Source organism: Terrapene carolina, unplaced genomic scaffold (genome assembly GCF_002925995.2).
Source record: "Terrapene carolina triunguis isolate 2854851 unplaced genomic scaffold, T_m_triunguis-2.0 Scaffold192, whole genome shotgun sequence".
Lineage (NCBI taxonomy): Eukaryota > Metazoa > Chordata > Testudines > Emydidae > Terrapene > Terrapene triunguis.
Window position 1 is genome coordinate 8,274,393 of NW_020664543.1, and position 15,574 is coordinate 8,289,966.

The 15,574-nt window shown below is 42.8% G+C and overlaps 1 protein-coding gene across 1 annotated transcript; it reads left to right on the forward strand.

Moving 5' to 3' along the window:
• Positions 1 to 1,086: 1,086 nt before the first annotated feature.
• On the forward strand, positions 1,087 to 15,485 carry POLG2 (DNA polymerase gamma 2, accessory subunit). The gene is given in 10 exon segments (XM_024192528.2): positions 1,087 to 1,099; positions 7,379 to 7,551; positions 7,553 to 7,748; positions 8,553 to 8,679; positions 8,828 to 8,933; positions 9,361 to 9,534; positions 11,392 to 11,532; positions 12,772 to 12,852; positions 13,581 to 13,681; positions 15,281 to 15,485. Coding segments are annotated over 10 exon segments (1,278 nt in total). The 3' UTR covers positions 15,447 to 15,485.
• The last annotated feature ends 89 nt before the right edge of the window (positions 15,486 to 15,574 follow it).

A 15,574-nucleotide genomic window follows, 5' to 3' on the forward strand; every position in this document is an offset into this window, starting at 1 on the left:
AAAGGCTCATTAAATTAGTTTTTTACAACAGTTATTCCTTAAAACTGCATCGAGCGGAGGTTCTTAGTGTAGGAGCTGGAAAATGTTATGCTCATACAAAGCACACGGGGTCTTTATATAGAGAGAGGCAAATATGCAGCATTTATTGAGAATACAACAGTTAGCATATGCTTTTCAGTCTTTCTCCCTCCCTCCTGCTAGTGATGTTCATAGTTACCAGTCTGTTGTAGCTCGAGTCAATCTACTGGCCAGTTAGATTGAGCACGAGTGTGGAGTGGGTTCTTGTCAGTCGTGATCCGATGCTCTGAGGCCTTGCAGGACTGAACCTAGAGTTCCATGGCAAAACACCCCAGCTTTATAGTTGTAAATTCCCATTTGAGTCCATGCATTTTGCAATGTCATCCTGTAATCATAGTCTTTAAGTGGTATCATTTGATGGTTATTGTCCAGCTTCCCATCATTACCTCCTATTTATTGTCTCGCCTTGGGGGGTGCTTGCCTCACCTCTGAGGTAGCTTATGCTGCTAACAGGGATACAATGGATGTTTTCTGATTGTCTCCTGGTCTTTCACTTCTTGACCATCTGGACATTTGTGATGGCTTTCATACCTTATCTTTTCCTTATGCATACATTCCTCATTCACACAATCTCTTACAGAAACCTTCAAAGGTATACAGATAGCATTTTGTATTCAACAGAATACATTGTAAATCAAGCCTACAATTTACATTGGGGCTTCAGGCCCTCAACATTCCTCTAATCTGCTTAACATAGATACAAGATCCTGTTTCTTACTTTCTAAACCTTAAAACAAAGAAATGTATATTTAACTAGAGTGCCTAATTTGTAATACATATAGGAAACCATAGTAGACATAACTTATCCTAAAACAAAAGGGTGACCATAATCAGTCATAAGGATTGTTCTGACAGGATGAAATCAAATATACATTAATTCTTATAAAAAGGGGGCTGATGGGATGAAATCAAATCATACATTAAGTCTCATAGTACATTATAAAATCCAGCTCCTACACTAGGATTAATAACTTTCTGGGCACAGGGAAGAACCTTCCATCTTGCAACATGGATATTGTAGGTGAGCCCTGAAATGCGAATTCTGTTCTAAAATCACCCAGCCTCCCAACAGTGTTCAAGATGTAATCACTATTTAACTACATATCTACATAAAAAAAAAAAAAAAAAAAAAAGTGGAATGCAGTAGCATTCTCTTAGGAGGCCTTTGGCTTGTCTGCTATAACTTTCACTAGCAAATCATGTGGTACAATAGAACACGAACTATACTATGTTGCTGAATGCTAACATTTGTATTACCATTGTGTCTATAAGCCCTAGGTGCTGTACAAACAAAATGACAATCCTGCCCTCAAGCTCACCATGTAAAAAATCAGTTCTCATTTCCTTGTATTCTGTGCCCCTTGCCCCATGGAGCCAATACTGGTCTGGAGGATACAGTGGCCTCAGCCCCACAAGCAGCTGACTTGTCGAGTTTTTTTTTTTATTTTCCCCCCAGGAATTGGAAAACATGGCTTTTGAAGTAGCTTTGCCAAATGTGCTGATGAGACTTTCAAGTCAATCTTAGTTCAAGAAAGCCCTAGAGGTGCTGGTCACCACTCTTATTACAATATTAAGTCAATGGTGCATTCAAATATACCACTGTTAGCAAGTTGTAGCAGTACTAGGACCTGCAGGTAAGATTGCATTTTTTAATTGCTGGGAGGGACTACTGCGAAACAATAGTCCATTTTAAAAGATGGAGTTGTATACATTGAATTGCTAACAGGACATACAGAAGTTGGTCAAATAAAATATATCCTGGGACTGACAACTACCCTGCATAAACACTGTAGGCATTTTCTAATCACTGATCAAAGCAAGGCTATTTACCTAGGTTTACACATGTGTGTTCTTTCAACCCAAACAGTCAAACAAGCAGCTTTTGTTTTGGAAAGTCAACTTTTATGAATATTTACAAAGTGTAAGTATTCAGCACTAATGCTCTCAGTCCTAAATGCCAGATTACCCAATTTAGTTGGGGGGCTGTTCCCTGCCCTCAAGAGGTGGCAGGTGGAGGTGTTGGATAGAATAGCCATATTAGCTGAGACCAGTTGTCAATCTAGCCCCTATTCTGTCTCTAACCTTGCTACTGCCAGTTGCTGCAGAGAGAATGAACAGAAGAGTAGTTTAAAGTAACCCATCCCCTAGCACACAGTCCCAGCCTTTGGCAGCTGGCGCTTTAGGGACACCTGGAGCATGTGGTTGCATACCTAACTCTTGGCTAATAGCCATTTATGGACCTGTCCTCCATGAATTTATCTAACTCTTTTCTGAACCCAGTTATACTTTTGGTGCTCACAACAGTCCATGGCAATGAGAACCACAAGTTGTCTGTGTGTTGTGTGGAGAAGTACTTCCTTTTTCTTTTTAAATCTTGTTGACTGTTTCATTAGGTGACCCCTAATTGTGTTATGTGAAGGGGTAAATAACACTTCCTTATTCACTTTTTCTATATCCTTTGTGATTTTATTGTCCTCGATCATATCCTGCCTTAGCTATCTCTTTTCTAAACTGAACAGTCAGTCTTTTTAATCTCTCCATTATGGAAGCAGTTCCATCCCCAAATCATTTTTATTTTCCTCTGCACTTTTTCCAATTCTAATATCTCTTCTGAGATGGGGGTGACCAGAACTGTGTGCAGAATTAATGGTGTAGGCATACCATGGATTTCTATAGTAGCATTATGATATTTTGTTTTGTTTATCCCTTTCCTAATGATTCCTGACATTGTTACCATTTTTTGACTGCTGCTGTACATTGAGCAGATGTCAGAGAACTATCCATGACAACTCCAACATCTTTTTCTTGAGTTGTGGCAGCTAATTTAGACCCCATCATTTCATATGTATAGTCGGGATTATTTTTTCCAATGTGCATTACTTTGCACTCATAAACATTGAATTTCACCTGCTATTTTGTCATCCATTTTAGTGGACTTACAAAATTACTCAAAATAGTTATAGTCTGCAAATTTTGCCATCTCACTGTTCACCCCCTTTTCCAGATCATTTATGAATATGTTGAATAGCACAGCACAGGTCCCAGTACACTGCCGATCCCATGGACTGGTCCCATTTCCTGCTCTGCCTTGTTGGCTCTTACCACAGTGCACAGACAGAGCCCTCCCCCCGCCCCCCCCCAAGACGTGGAACCTCCCTCCTGGGTTGTTGTGGGATAGGGATTCCCACATGGAACCCCCTTATATGGAGGCCCTGTGCAAGTGCACACTGGTTAATCAGGCCTGCCAGTCTTATCCCAGAATGCATTGACCAACATCCTAAAGCCAAGGCTGAGATGTTCATGGATTATTCCTATTTACTGTCTTGCCAGTGGTGGTTCATTCCCTCCCAGTTCCCCAACCTCTATGCCTGCCTATTATACTTCTCCTACTACTACTACCCTTTATTTCCCTTTTCACAGTCTTGTCACTCCAAAATTCCCTTCTCTCTTGTGTCTAACCTGATTTACCCCCCTTAAATACCAAACTACCCCCCTTAAATACCAAAGAAGTACTACCAGGACATACCTGCCATCATTCTGATAGCTTTGCGCTAGTATGTTTTATCCCTTTCATTTACCTTTTTATTTGGCATGGCTTTAATTTAATTTAATTTTTCTTTTTAACTTTTAGATTATAAACTCTTTGGGGCAGGGCGGGGACTGTCTGCCTGAATCCTTACAATGCCCATCTCAATAAGGCCCTAATTGTGGAAGCATTTCAGGACTCTTTTCAAATGTAAATAAGCTCTAAAGGTTCACTCTCCGATGTGGAGGGGATCTTCCTAAGACCTCCAGCAAAATAAATGGCAAGGAAATCAATCGATCTATAGTGGAAAGATGAAGGAGTGAGGCAGTCCTACTTGGAACTTTATGTATAAATTCCACAAGTGTTTGAAATGTCGGGGGTTTACCACTGAGCCTCCAGCTTAAGTGTCTATTTAAAGACAAACAGGAACTCATGAATTTACATAACTAAAAATACATAAGATAAAAATTAATTTAAATTTTAAGTGATTTGCTTAATTAGATTAAACAGGAAATTATCATGATTCCTTGTTCTTTATATAAAATTTAAAAGCAGGCATGGAGCTAAACAAAGGTGAACCAATGACCTCTCCCCTCCTTAGCTTGAAGCAAAATGCAAGTTCCATGTTCATTTGCTTTGTCTTGTTTGCTACAAGGAAATACGTAGAGACAAATAGGCAATTACAAGCCATAACTGGGCGTGGGAGGTTCATTAGGAAATGCATAGGGAGGAGCACTCCAGTGAAGTGGTTTTGTACTATTTTAGCAGAGTTTTTTTTGCGGTCGTGCTGGTACTAGGGAGAAACTGACACCTGCCAGCAACCATAAGGTAACAGTACACCACAGATTGTGGGATTAATAAAACTAGGCTTGTTAAAACTGTCTCTTCCTGTAGTGTCACAGAGAAGCCGACAGCCACCATAAACCGCAAGAGAACTCAACTCCTTTGATTAGTCACTACCCCACCTCTAGCTGTGATGTGGGTTACTAAGCCAGTATCTGCCAGCCTGTTACATCATAATGGGTACTAATTGATCCACTGTGGCACGCTTTAAAAGATAATAAATGTGTTATATTTTGAATTATTATCCCATGTATTTGTGTGTTTGATCTGATTTAGATTTGTAAACTTCAGGGGAGGGAAAGTGTGTCCCAGAATAAGGGCCTTGGGCAAATCAATTTCCTGCATCTGTAAAATGAGTACAATACGTCTATGGTTATGTTACTGTTGTCTATGGTAAAGATTTCCTTGCACACAGCCTGTAGAGCAGACAATTCCATAGACAGCACAAGCTATGCCACACAAGTTGTGGTATCTAGGTCAGGTGTAGTTTTACCATGGGTTCATTTTATTTAGCTCCCGCTCACAATGGGCTCAGAACTCTGTTAACTTTAACTGTTATAATTAATCAAAACATGCTTGTTGCTAGCAAGGTTCTAACACGGGTTCCTCAATGGGAATAAATGGGATTTTTTTTCTCCCACTAAGAACTGTAGTATAGAATATGACTCCTGATTCTCAGACAAGACTATCCTTGCCCTTTTCTAGAACCAAGCTAGTGAGAACTCTCATTTGTAAATACCATTGTAACTAGCAGGATTCTGATCCTACTGTGGATAGGATGTTAAACTGGATTTCTTTTGCTTAGCCGTGTAACTTATCAGGCTGACCTAGTGACCTAGTAACAATTCTTGTCAATCTTTTATTTTCACTCTGTTGCTCTTCTAGCCTGTAAAGCTGGCAACTGTGGATGATGGGATTATTCTGAATCAGTGAGACTTAAACATACATGAATTTTTCATAACATGCACAGCACATTGAATGCTTACTCATTAAGCTCCACCTACTGGAACTAGTTTAAATCCATGATTAGGAAACGCTGCTGCATGTATGGAAATTTCCACTGCCATGCTGTTGAGTCAGACTGCCAGTTGGGAGCTCATTAGCAGAACTAGCAGACAAACCTCCCTCACCTCGGCCACACACGCCTACAGCAGAACATTAGGTCCCTCCCATCTATGCTGTTTTAACCCTCTTTTATTGCCTAGGGAACCTTTCTGTTAGAGGCCTTTTTATATAACAATGCTGCTCTGACACGAACTGCAGCAAACATCTCCTATCTTTGTGACCACACTGGGCTTTGTGCATCCAGGGGCCTCACACGACTTATGTGTCTAGATTCAGAGCACCATCCCAGATTCTCCTTCCATAGTCCTATTTGCACTTAAACTCAGTAGACGACAGCTGTCATCACCCAAGCCCTGTTTGGAAAGTTGTGATTTGACTCCCATCTCCTGGCTCATTTGCCCATGCATGAATGTGTGCCCATGATGGAGGGGAAGGCAGAGAAGGGTTGCCAGAAAATGTTGTGGTCTCACAATAGGTGAAGGTGTTGGCACAACAGCCTCAAGACAGTAGGAAGTAGCCTCAGGTTTCATTCCTATAATCAGATCTATGCAGCTGGGTGCTAATACCTGCACAGAGTCCCCTGGGGTCAACTGGGGCTTCACGTGGGATCAGAGCCAAGTGCTCCGTTCATAATGACCCATGCTTTAAGGTGTTTCCTTATCAGAGACAGCTGTTTCCTGCTGGCTTGAAAAAACACCCTTACTGTTGGGCATTTCTTTTAATTAAAAAAAATAATAATCAAATGATAGAATAAAGTGTCATTTCAAACTGCAAACATTCAAATCGCCCTGAACCTGCCAGCACTGTTAGCCAGGCAGGGTACTGGGAGGGGGCACAGCCTCCCCAGGGGGAGGGCCATGTCTGCCCACTGCGTTGTCCCGCCCCCCCCCAACTGCAAGCCTCAGGCCGGGGCTGCGTTGGGGGGGGGCTGATAAGGTGATCAGCTCCTTGCTGGAGGCACCAGCCTCCTTCCGGTGGGGGAGGGGACACCCCCCCCGCTGCTCCTCCGAGGCCCCGCGCCCTGGCCAGGCCGGAAGCAGGAGCCGGACCGTGGAAAGAGCCGCCCAAGGAGCCCGGCCACTGTGGGGAGCCCCGGACCCTCCACCCGCCCTGCGCGGCTCTTACGCGGGGCGCTCCAGCTTCCGGCCTGGCTAGGACGGCCTCGGGGGGGGGGCGGGGCCTCACAGTTCCGGTCCCCCCCCAGGGTGCCGGCGCTCTACCGGGAACCAACTGTCGGTGCCGCGCGGCGGAAGCTGACACAACCCAAGGGAGTGGAGAGCTGGGACTCCCAAGTTCAGCAGAAGGGGCCGGGAGCAGGGGAACTACTGCGCATGCGCTGGGCGCGTGACCTTGCCCCGCACAGGACGCAGGTCCTAGAGCGTTCTCCTTCCGCTCGCTGGGGTAGCTGAGTTCGCCTGCCGCATCGCCCGTTCCCGAGCCAGTGCGCGTGCGCGTCCTGGGGGACGTCGGGGCCTCTTCGCCTTCCCTCCCTCTCACGCCCCGAGAGCTCTCGGTACTACCATGGTGCTGAGCGGTTGCTCGGGGGTCAGGCTTTGGGGCAGGGCTCGGGTGGGGGTCCTGGACCCCAACCATCCCCTGAAGGGGAGGCCTCCGGGGCCTGACGTGGGCGCCTCCAAGATCCAACTGAGGCCTGCTGTGGGGGTCCGTGGGGTGCAGGTGGGCCCCCCCAGGCCTGCTGTGGGGGTCCCTGGGGGGCAGGTGGGCCCCCCCAGGCCTGCTGTGGGGGTCCCTGGGGTGCAGATGCGGTCCCTCAGGTTTCCACTGGGGCCCCTGTTTGCCCAATTGCGGCCCTATATGGGGGGGCCCTGCAACAGTGCAGCGGGGCAGCATTGGGAGGGCAGTGAGGTGCTGCTGGATGTGTGCCAAAGGAGGCACTTTCTAAGAGGGGACCAGCAGCAGGCACTCACTTGGGACTCTTACCTGAGGGGCTGCCACCCAGGCCTTGGGCCCCTGGGGATGGAACTGAGGAAGAACTTGGCAGCCCAGTGGTGGGCCTCGGTGGTGGTTTCCAGGGAGCAGGTGTCTGCAGTGGATTCTTTGCTACATCGTGCTCCAGGAGCTGGCATGCTGCCAGCAGGGGAGGCTCTCAGGCTGATACAGGTTGGAGCTCTGCGTGAAATCTTCCAGAATAAAGAATTAAACAAAGAGCAGATAACTGCAGCTCTGGAAAAGGTGCTAGGGATGTCTGGGGTACTGCGAGAGGACCTTCTTCATGGTACGTTCTTGGTCTTATTATCCCCAATGAACAATATGTTTAGAAATTGCAGGCATGATATCATCTCTCATTATCTGCTGGTTGGGAGCCAAAGGCAGGTGGGTTACCTCTTTGTATTTATCCCACTGGATAAGATTAATCTGTTAAAACGATTTACCGGTTGCAATTTCCTGTTGTGATGTTGCCTCAGTGTGTTACAAGTTTGTGTCCTCGTCAGGTACTATGGGCTTGGCTACACTGGCGCTTTACAGCGCTGCAACTTTCTCGCTCAGGGGTGTGAAAAAACACCCCCCTGAGCACAGCAAGTTACAGCGCTGTAAAGCACCAGTGTAAACAGTGCCCCAGCGCTGGGAGCGCTCCCAGCGCTGTAAACTAATCCCATCATGGAGGTGGAGTACTCCCAGCGCTGGCGCGCAACCACACTCGCACTTCCTGCGGCTGCGCTTTGAAGTTTTGAGTGTAGCCACAGCCTGAAGCAATGTAATCATGCCTTGTGATGCCTAAATGTGTATGTGACCGTTAACTGTTCTGTCAGCATTGGAGATGGGCCTGTGAGAACTGAATTTTTCACCAGTTATCTCAGAAACAGCAGTCCAAATGGCAGAGCTGGTACATGCAAAATACTATAATTAATGTATGGTAATTATCAAGTTGTGGTCTTACTGCTTTTACCTTTGTTCTCCCTTCTTGCTAAATGTCTGTGCTTTAGCTGTTCTTTAGATAAGTTAGAATTTAATTTTAATTATAATTAAAACTTAAAATACTTTCTAGAACTGCAGAAATGGATGATTTGTCTCATGACAGGTGCTCTAGAGCAATATATTAATTGTCTAGAATTGGTAAACAAGAGGCTGCCATGTGGACTTGCTCAGGTTGGAGTATGTTTTCATCCTGTTCCGGACATTGAGCCTCAAAATGACAACATCGCAAGGTACAGTAATGAAAACTGACAAACCTCTGTTTATATTTAAACTAAACAAATGCAAGCTCATTTTGGATATCTTTTTGAATGCTGTCTCTTGCTTTTCCCTTATTATTTTTTAAGGAGTTAACTTGCTGCCCCTTGCTATTGTTTAAAGAATAGGCGAAAGGACAATGTCTTCCCTTGTATGGTTTAGCTCCGCCAGAACTGCAGGACAGTGGCTTGATTACTGGTTACGCCAGCGGCTCCAGTGGTGGAGAAAGGTATTTGATATTCACTTCATCGTTACTGCTCTTTAAGCTAGAAAACATTGGGCTGCCTCTTACAGCATTTATGTTCTATGGGGGGGGAAAGCATTTTTAGGGGTCATATAGAATGATATTGCCAGATATCCACCTCTGAACTGCAACCACTTATGGGGTAAAATAGAGAAACTGTGTAAGAGTACATAACACTGTCAAACTGTTTATAATGGGAATTGGAAAACACCATTTTAGTTTGGGTTTCTGTTCTGAGTGATTTGAGGCTTGTGTGCTGTAACTGATTATAGCATTTTGGAATTCTAAAAGCTGTTGTTCTTAAATGGTCACAGGCCAGTGGGTTTGCATCTATATTTTAAGAGAGTTGTTATCATTTGCAATTCAGTTAATATGTACAATAAGTGGACATTTTAAATCTCTTATTTTTCAGTTTGCGATAGGCCCATCCAACTTCAGCAGCAGCGACTTTCAAGATAAAGAGGGAAGAAAAGGAAATCATTTGTACTACAGCTTTCCTTGGGGAAAGGAACCAATAGAAACGTTGCAGAGTTTAGGAGATAATGAACTGTTACAAATGTATCCAGGGAATAAATCAAAATTACATGTAAGATTCAGTTAATTTTTATTATATTTAAAATATTGCTCACTGGGAAAGCCTTCTGAGATACAAATCCCTGCTTTGGTGTGATCCAGTTTATTAACATGGAAATAACATTTTGTTTTTGAAACAAAGGCAGTGTGAGTGGTTGGTAGCCTGCACCCAAGCGATCTTGGACTATGATCTTATCAGGTCTCAAAAGCAGATAGATAGAAGGCCAGAGAATGAGCATAGAAACTGAACTATTCTCGGACTTCCAGAGCTGATCCTTGAAGTTAGACTTGAGGTACGTTGACAGAACAGTGTAGGGAACGGTATTTGATTGTGGTACTCCTTTGTTAAGTATTCTATTGTGAGTATGTTCCACGGCACTGCAGGGTCTGCACTAGTTGCCTTTCCGTGTGCGGTTTAAGGCAGGGGTTCTCAACCTTTTTCTTTCTGAGCTTCTTCCCTCCCCCCATGCTATAAACTCCACAGCCCAGCTGTGCCACAACAATTGTTTTTCTGCATATAAAAGCTAAGGCTGGCGTTAGGGGGTAGCAAGCAAGTTGTCCAGGACCCCACACCACAGGGGGCACTGTGAAATTAAGTGGCTCAGGCTTTGGCTTCAGCTACGGGTAGTGGGACTCGGTGCCCCGGGCTCCAGTCCTGTGTGGCAGGACTTTGGCTTTCTGCCCTGGGTCCTAGCGAATCTAACGCTGGCCATGCTTGGTGGACCCCTGAAAACTGCTTGTGGCTCCCCAGGGGGCCCCGGACTCCTGGTTGAGAAGCACTGGTTTAAGGCTTTGGCATTGACATATGAAACCCTGAGAGACCTTCTCTTTTCCCCCTGCTATTCTGCTACAGTTGAGATCAACAAAGATGCTCAAGCTGGAGCCCCTTGGTGTAAAAGAGAGGAGGCTCCTGGCAAGGTGTTCTCTTTGAGGAGTCCTTCACTTCTGAACCCAATTGCCTGGGTCTGAAATCCCTGCCTTGTTGTAAGGCAGAGGTTCTCAAACTGTGGTCCGCAAGCTCCATTCAGGAGGTCCACAGATAGTTCCCTTTAAGGTGCACACCTGGGTGGCCACCCACCTAATTAGTGGAGATGCGCAGGCGTGGCTCCACTAATTAGGTGCCTGTACTCTGGAGAAGATGCACATGTAAGGTGAGGTGGTGGCCTTGGGGGCAAGAGGGGGCAGTAGGGTGAGAAGAGGCGGTTGGGGGAATTTGGGATATTCAGGGCTTTGGCGGCCAGATAAAGAGGCCACTTTCCCCAGCTCCAGGGCTGTGGCTGCCGGGGAGAGACCCCCCCTCCTTCCCAGCCCCAGCTCAGAGGCTGTCATGGCGGGGGAGAGAGGGCACATCCATCACATTAGAAAGGTAAGACTACTGATATTAAAAGATGAGTTGTGTGCTTTTACTTGTAGAACAAAAAAAGTTAATTGTGTGTTGTTTTTTTAATGTAGCGCTTTTATCCAAAGCGCTTTACAATAGCTAACTAACGGTACAAACAACATTTGGAAAGATCATTAAGTGGTCCGCCGAGACCCTCAGCAATTTTCAAGTGGTCCATGGAAAAAAAAAGTTTGAGAACGGCTGTTGTAAGGCTTATCTTCTGGGGGGTCTTTTGGTGAGATGTTGCTTCAGAGGCAGTATTTAAGGAAGGTGGGGTGCTTCTCTCTCTTGCTACAGGCTTCAGTTAGATACTGCCGTATGTTGTGAGGTTGCTCCTGCTTGTACTTCTTTAATATATGTTTGTTTTAAATGTACATTGAGGGAACCCATCTTGGGATTGGTGCCTTCTTGTGTTCATTCATTTAAATACACTATTTATTTTTGAGGACTGTTACTTAGTGCATTTCTGTTGTGGTGTTTCTCCTGCAGGGCCGGGATGGAAGGAAGAATGTTATTCCTCATGTGCTGTCTGTGAGTGGCAATCTGGACCAAGGAGTGCTAGCATATCTTTGTGATTCTCTGCAGTTCACGGAGAGCTCTCTAACAAGAAAGAAAACTCTTCAAAGAAAGGTGACTTCTTTTAGTGTGTGTCAGGAAGAAGAGATTGTGAAAATAGTCTTACTAGGAAGCTACAAACTAAAACAGTCTGAGTGTTATATCAAATGTGGCTCACTTTATTCTAGTCTGGATTTCTGTTTTGAGAAAACACAAGACTGTACATATTGAATATATTTGCTAACTATGCATTTATTTTTCATTATTTCAAAAACATAAATATAGTTTAATATTCCTCAGGGTGGATAAAAATCAATGTTTTTTTAAAATAAATAAATAAATACCCAATTTTTTTCTATTTAAATCAGGTTTTTTCCTCAAAAAGCATTTTATCAAAAAAATCCATCTAAAGTTACATTATAGCTCAAAGATATCTCATCATAGAATAGGGATTATAAATTCTAATTCTATGGTATGAGACTATATATATTCATGTAATGTTTAAGAAAAGTTTTGTAAATGAGTTCCAGTAGTTAATGGATTAGGGACCTAGCTTCCAGGGGCTTCTGTATAGATTACTTAGGTTAATCTTTCTATCTACCCAATGGGACTCAGTGCTCAGTCTAGAAGATACCATCAGAGATACTTAGTTTTGCAGTTCTCAAACTCTGGATTTGTGTCTCCAGAGATAATATGCTTGTTAACAGCAAAAATGTTTTAAAATAAATAATATATAGAGGTGAGAAATAAGACCTCAACCCTATTGTCCCTCTGCAAAATTGTGTACATAGAGTCAATCCCTTACCTCTCTCTAAAAGCGCAAAGTTTCAAAAAGTTCAATGAATAGAAGATTGTTGGGGGTGGAATAGATCTGGACAAGAAGAAGTCTGGAGATAAATTTGAGAAGGGAGGGACAAGCAGTAGAAACAAATGTGAAACTGTTTGAACAGCATATTCCAGAAGTCTTGAAGTCTTTCTGAGTGTAGCCTTCATTGATTTGAGATCTACTATACCATTCTCTTACCAGAAGGGAAAACCTATAATGGCAGCAGGCGGTAAGAGACCCAGTTTGAGAATATTTTAATGAAGTTTCTCTACCTGTGAAGAATATGTATTCAGGTTATAACAACCAAGAAGAATGCACTTTTATGTAGAAATCCATGATTAAATCGAGTCTTCCTGACTAGTGATTTAAATGAATTTGATTTAAATAAAATCCACCCCAATACTCATATATTTCACTAATACTCTTTTAGTTCTGTTTCATGTATTTAATGTAAATACCCAGTAACATGTTTCTTGCAACATTGTTAGGTACTTAAGCTTCACCCTTGTTTAACACCAATAAAAGTTGCTTTGGACATGGGAAGAGGCCCAACAATGGAGCTGAGACAGGTGTGTTGTAACTAAGCATTTAATTGTGGGAGTTGGAGTTACATGTAGTCTTGTGCTGTAATTCTCATACTGATGTTTTTTTAAAACCTTCTATTCATGTGAGGAAGATTCTGCTTCTCCTTCATGGGCATGAAGGGCCCTTACTGCAGTGAAAAAGCATTTTCACTGTGCAGGATTTAGGAAGCCCCTGCAGAGATCCATATTCCCTGCATGCTAGGAGGTGCCCTGTGGAATGTGGATTTGGGAGCAGTGGACACATCTGTTAGGTCCACTGTGATTAATCCCACATGGAGTGGGGGAACAGAAACATCCAGGCTTTAATGTCTGCTCTTCCTCAAGCTGTATTTAATAGAAAAGTAATATTGACTAATTTTTTTGGAGTTTATTCTGCATATAAACTAAATTTGTTTAATCTTTCATAGTAGTCTTAAGGGTAACAATGGTAGGGAGGAAATCTTCAGATGAAGACTTGACTTTTTTCAAGTTAGTGATGTCTATGTAAGAAATATACATGGGGAAAAGACCTTTTTATTTAGATATGCATATGGGGAACTATGTATAACCATGAAGATCTCTTAGCAGTAGTGCTCTCTTTTCTGAGTGCATGTTTCTGTTAATTTATAAACAAGCTTTAATATCAAACAGAGACTACAGTTTGTATCGCTCCTTCTCCCAACTTTTTAAACCTCTTAAGACTGTCTTTTTTTTTTTTTTTTTTTTTTTTTAAGGTGTGTCAGGGGCTGTTCAATGAATTGATAGAGAAAGGAATTTCTGTGTGGCCTGGATATCTTGAAACCATGCACACACCCCTGGAGCAACTCTATGCAAAGTAAGAAAAAAATAAAATGTCAAGTGGAAAGATGGCTTTCCTTAAAGTAGCAAAAATGAATGTGATTTCAGTATAAAGTCATCAGGTACAGTAACCAAATCACTGAAGGTTCTGAAAAACAGATTGAGACTTGATATCTCTAACAGCATTTAAAAAAAACCCTTGAATTAGTTCACGTTAAAAAAAAAAAAAGAGGGATTTCAGTAAACTTTTTTATTTTTCATACTTCAATTATTTTTGTGTGTGTGTGTGTTTTTTTTTGTTTTGTTTTGTTTTGTTTTTTTTTCTCTTCAGTTGCTAATAATAAACCATTCAGGAAACTGTAGTTTCTTAGGGTATGTCTACACCCAGCCGCTAGTTCGGCGGCTGGCAATCGAAGTTCTGGGTTCGACTTATCGCGTCTTGTCTGGACGCGATAAGTCGAACCAGGAAGTGCTCGCCGTCGACTGCGGTACTCCAGCTAGACGAGAGGAGTACCGCGGAGTCGATGGGGGAGCCTGCCTGCTGCGTGTGGACCGAGGTAAGATCGAACTAAGGTACTTTGAACTTCAGCTACGTTATTCACGTAGCTGAAGTTGCGTACCTTAGTTCGATTTGGGGGGTGAGTGTAGACCAAGCCTTAGAGTGAATCATAAATCTACTGAACCAGTTTACATCCAATTTTGCATCTGGACTGACTTCTGCATTTCATTCTTAAGCTTATAACTGTTGTTATATAGAACCCAGCCCTGCAACCGATACCAGCTTGAGTAATTCTCATTCACACAAGCAGTCCTACTGAGTAAGACAGGGGTCAGCAACCTTTCAGAAGTGGGGTGCCGAGTCTTCATTTATTCACTCTAATTTAAGGTTTTGTGTGCCAGTAATACATTTTAATGTTTTTAGAAGGTCTCTTTCTATAAGTCTATAATATATAACTAAACTATTGTTTTATGTAAAGTAAATAAGGTTTTTAAAATGTTTAAGAAGCTTCATTTAAAATTAAATTAAAATACAGAGCTCTCTGGACCAGTGGCCAGGACCCGGGCAGTGTGAGTGCTACTGAAAATCAGCTAGCGTGCCATAGGTTGCCTACCCCGGAGTAAGAATTGCTCATGCCAATTAAGTTTGCTAGAACTGGCCCACATCAACCTACAAAACATAAGTAGACTAAGGAGTAAAAAAAAAAAAAAAAAAAAATCTTGATTGTGCTTTTCTCTTAACATTAATAGAGGTTTTCAGCAAGAAACAAACACATGCTGTTTTAACATAGCAAAGTTAATAAGTCATGTTCATGTACAATACTCTTCAAAGTATGGCTGGTCAGCTAGTAAATATTGGAGAAATGGTAACATTTTTCTCCTGTGAAAAATGTCCCTATTGTAGGTTACTAAATAAAACTCCCCTTTTATTGCAAAGGAATCTAATAACTTACTGCAGTTAACTAGAGAAGATCAAGGAGCTGAAAGTAAGAAAATAGGCATCTTCATATTGGACACAGAACTACATGCAAAACTTGAACATATACATATTGCTCTGGGATATAACCCCAATCTAAGTCTGCCACACACCAAGGCAACAATACTGTAACAGCGGTAATGAGTGCTCGTTCTTTGGCAGGTATGATGAGATGAGTGTCCTCTTCACAATCTTGATCAGTGATGCTACGCTGGAGAATGGAGTGGTTCAGCTGAGAAGCAGAGACACAACCATGAAAGAAATGATGCACATCTCTCTATTGAAGGACTTTTTAACTAAGTACATTACAGCAGCTAAAAATGTATAAATTAGAACCTCTCTAATAAAAGGAATTTTGTATCTGTGTTTAAATTTGATTTCCAAAGTATCACACTGAATCAGTGGCACAGATGAAGTACAAGCCAGGAATTCTGAGTCACAATACCCTACTCTGTT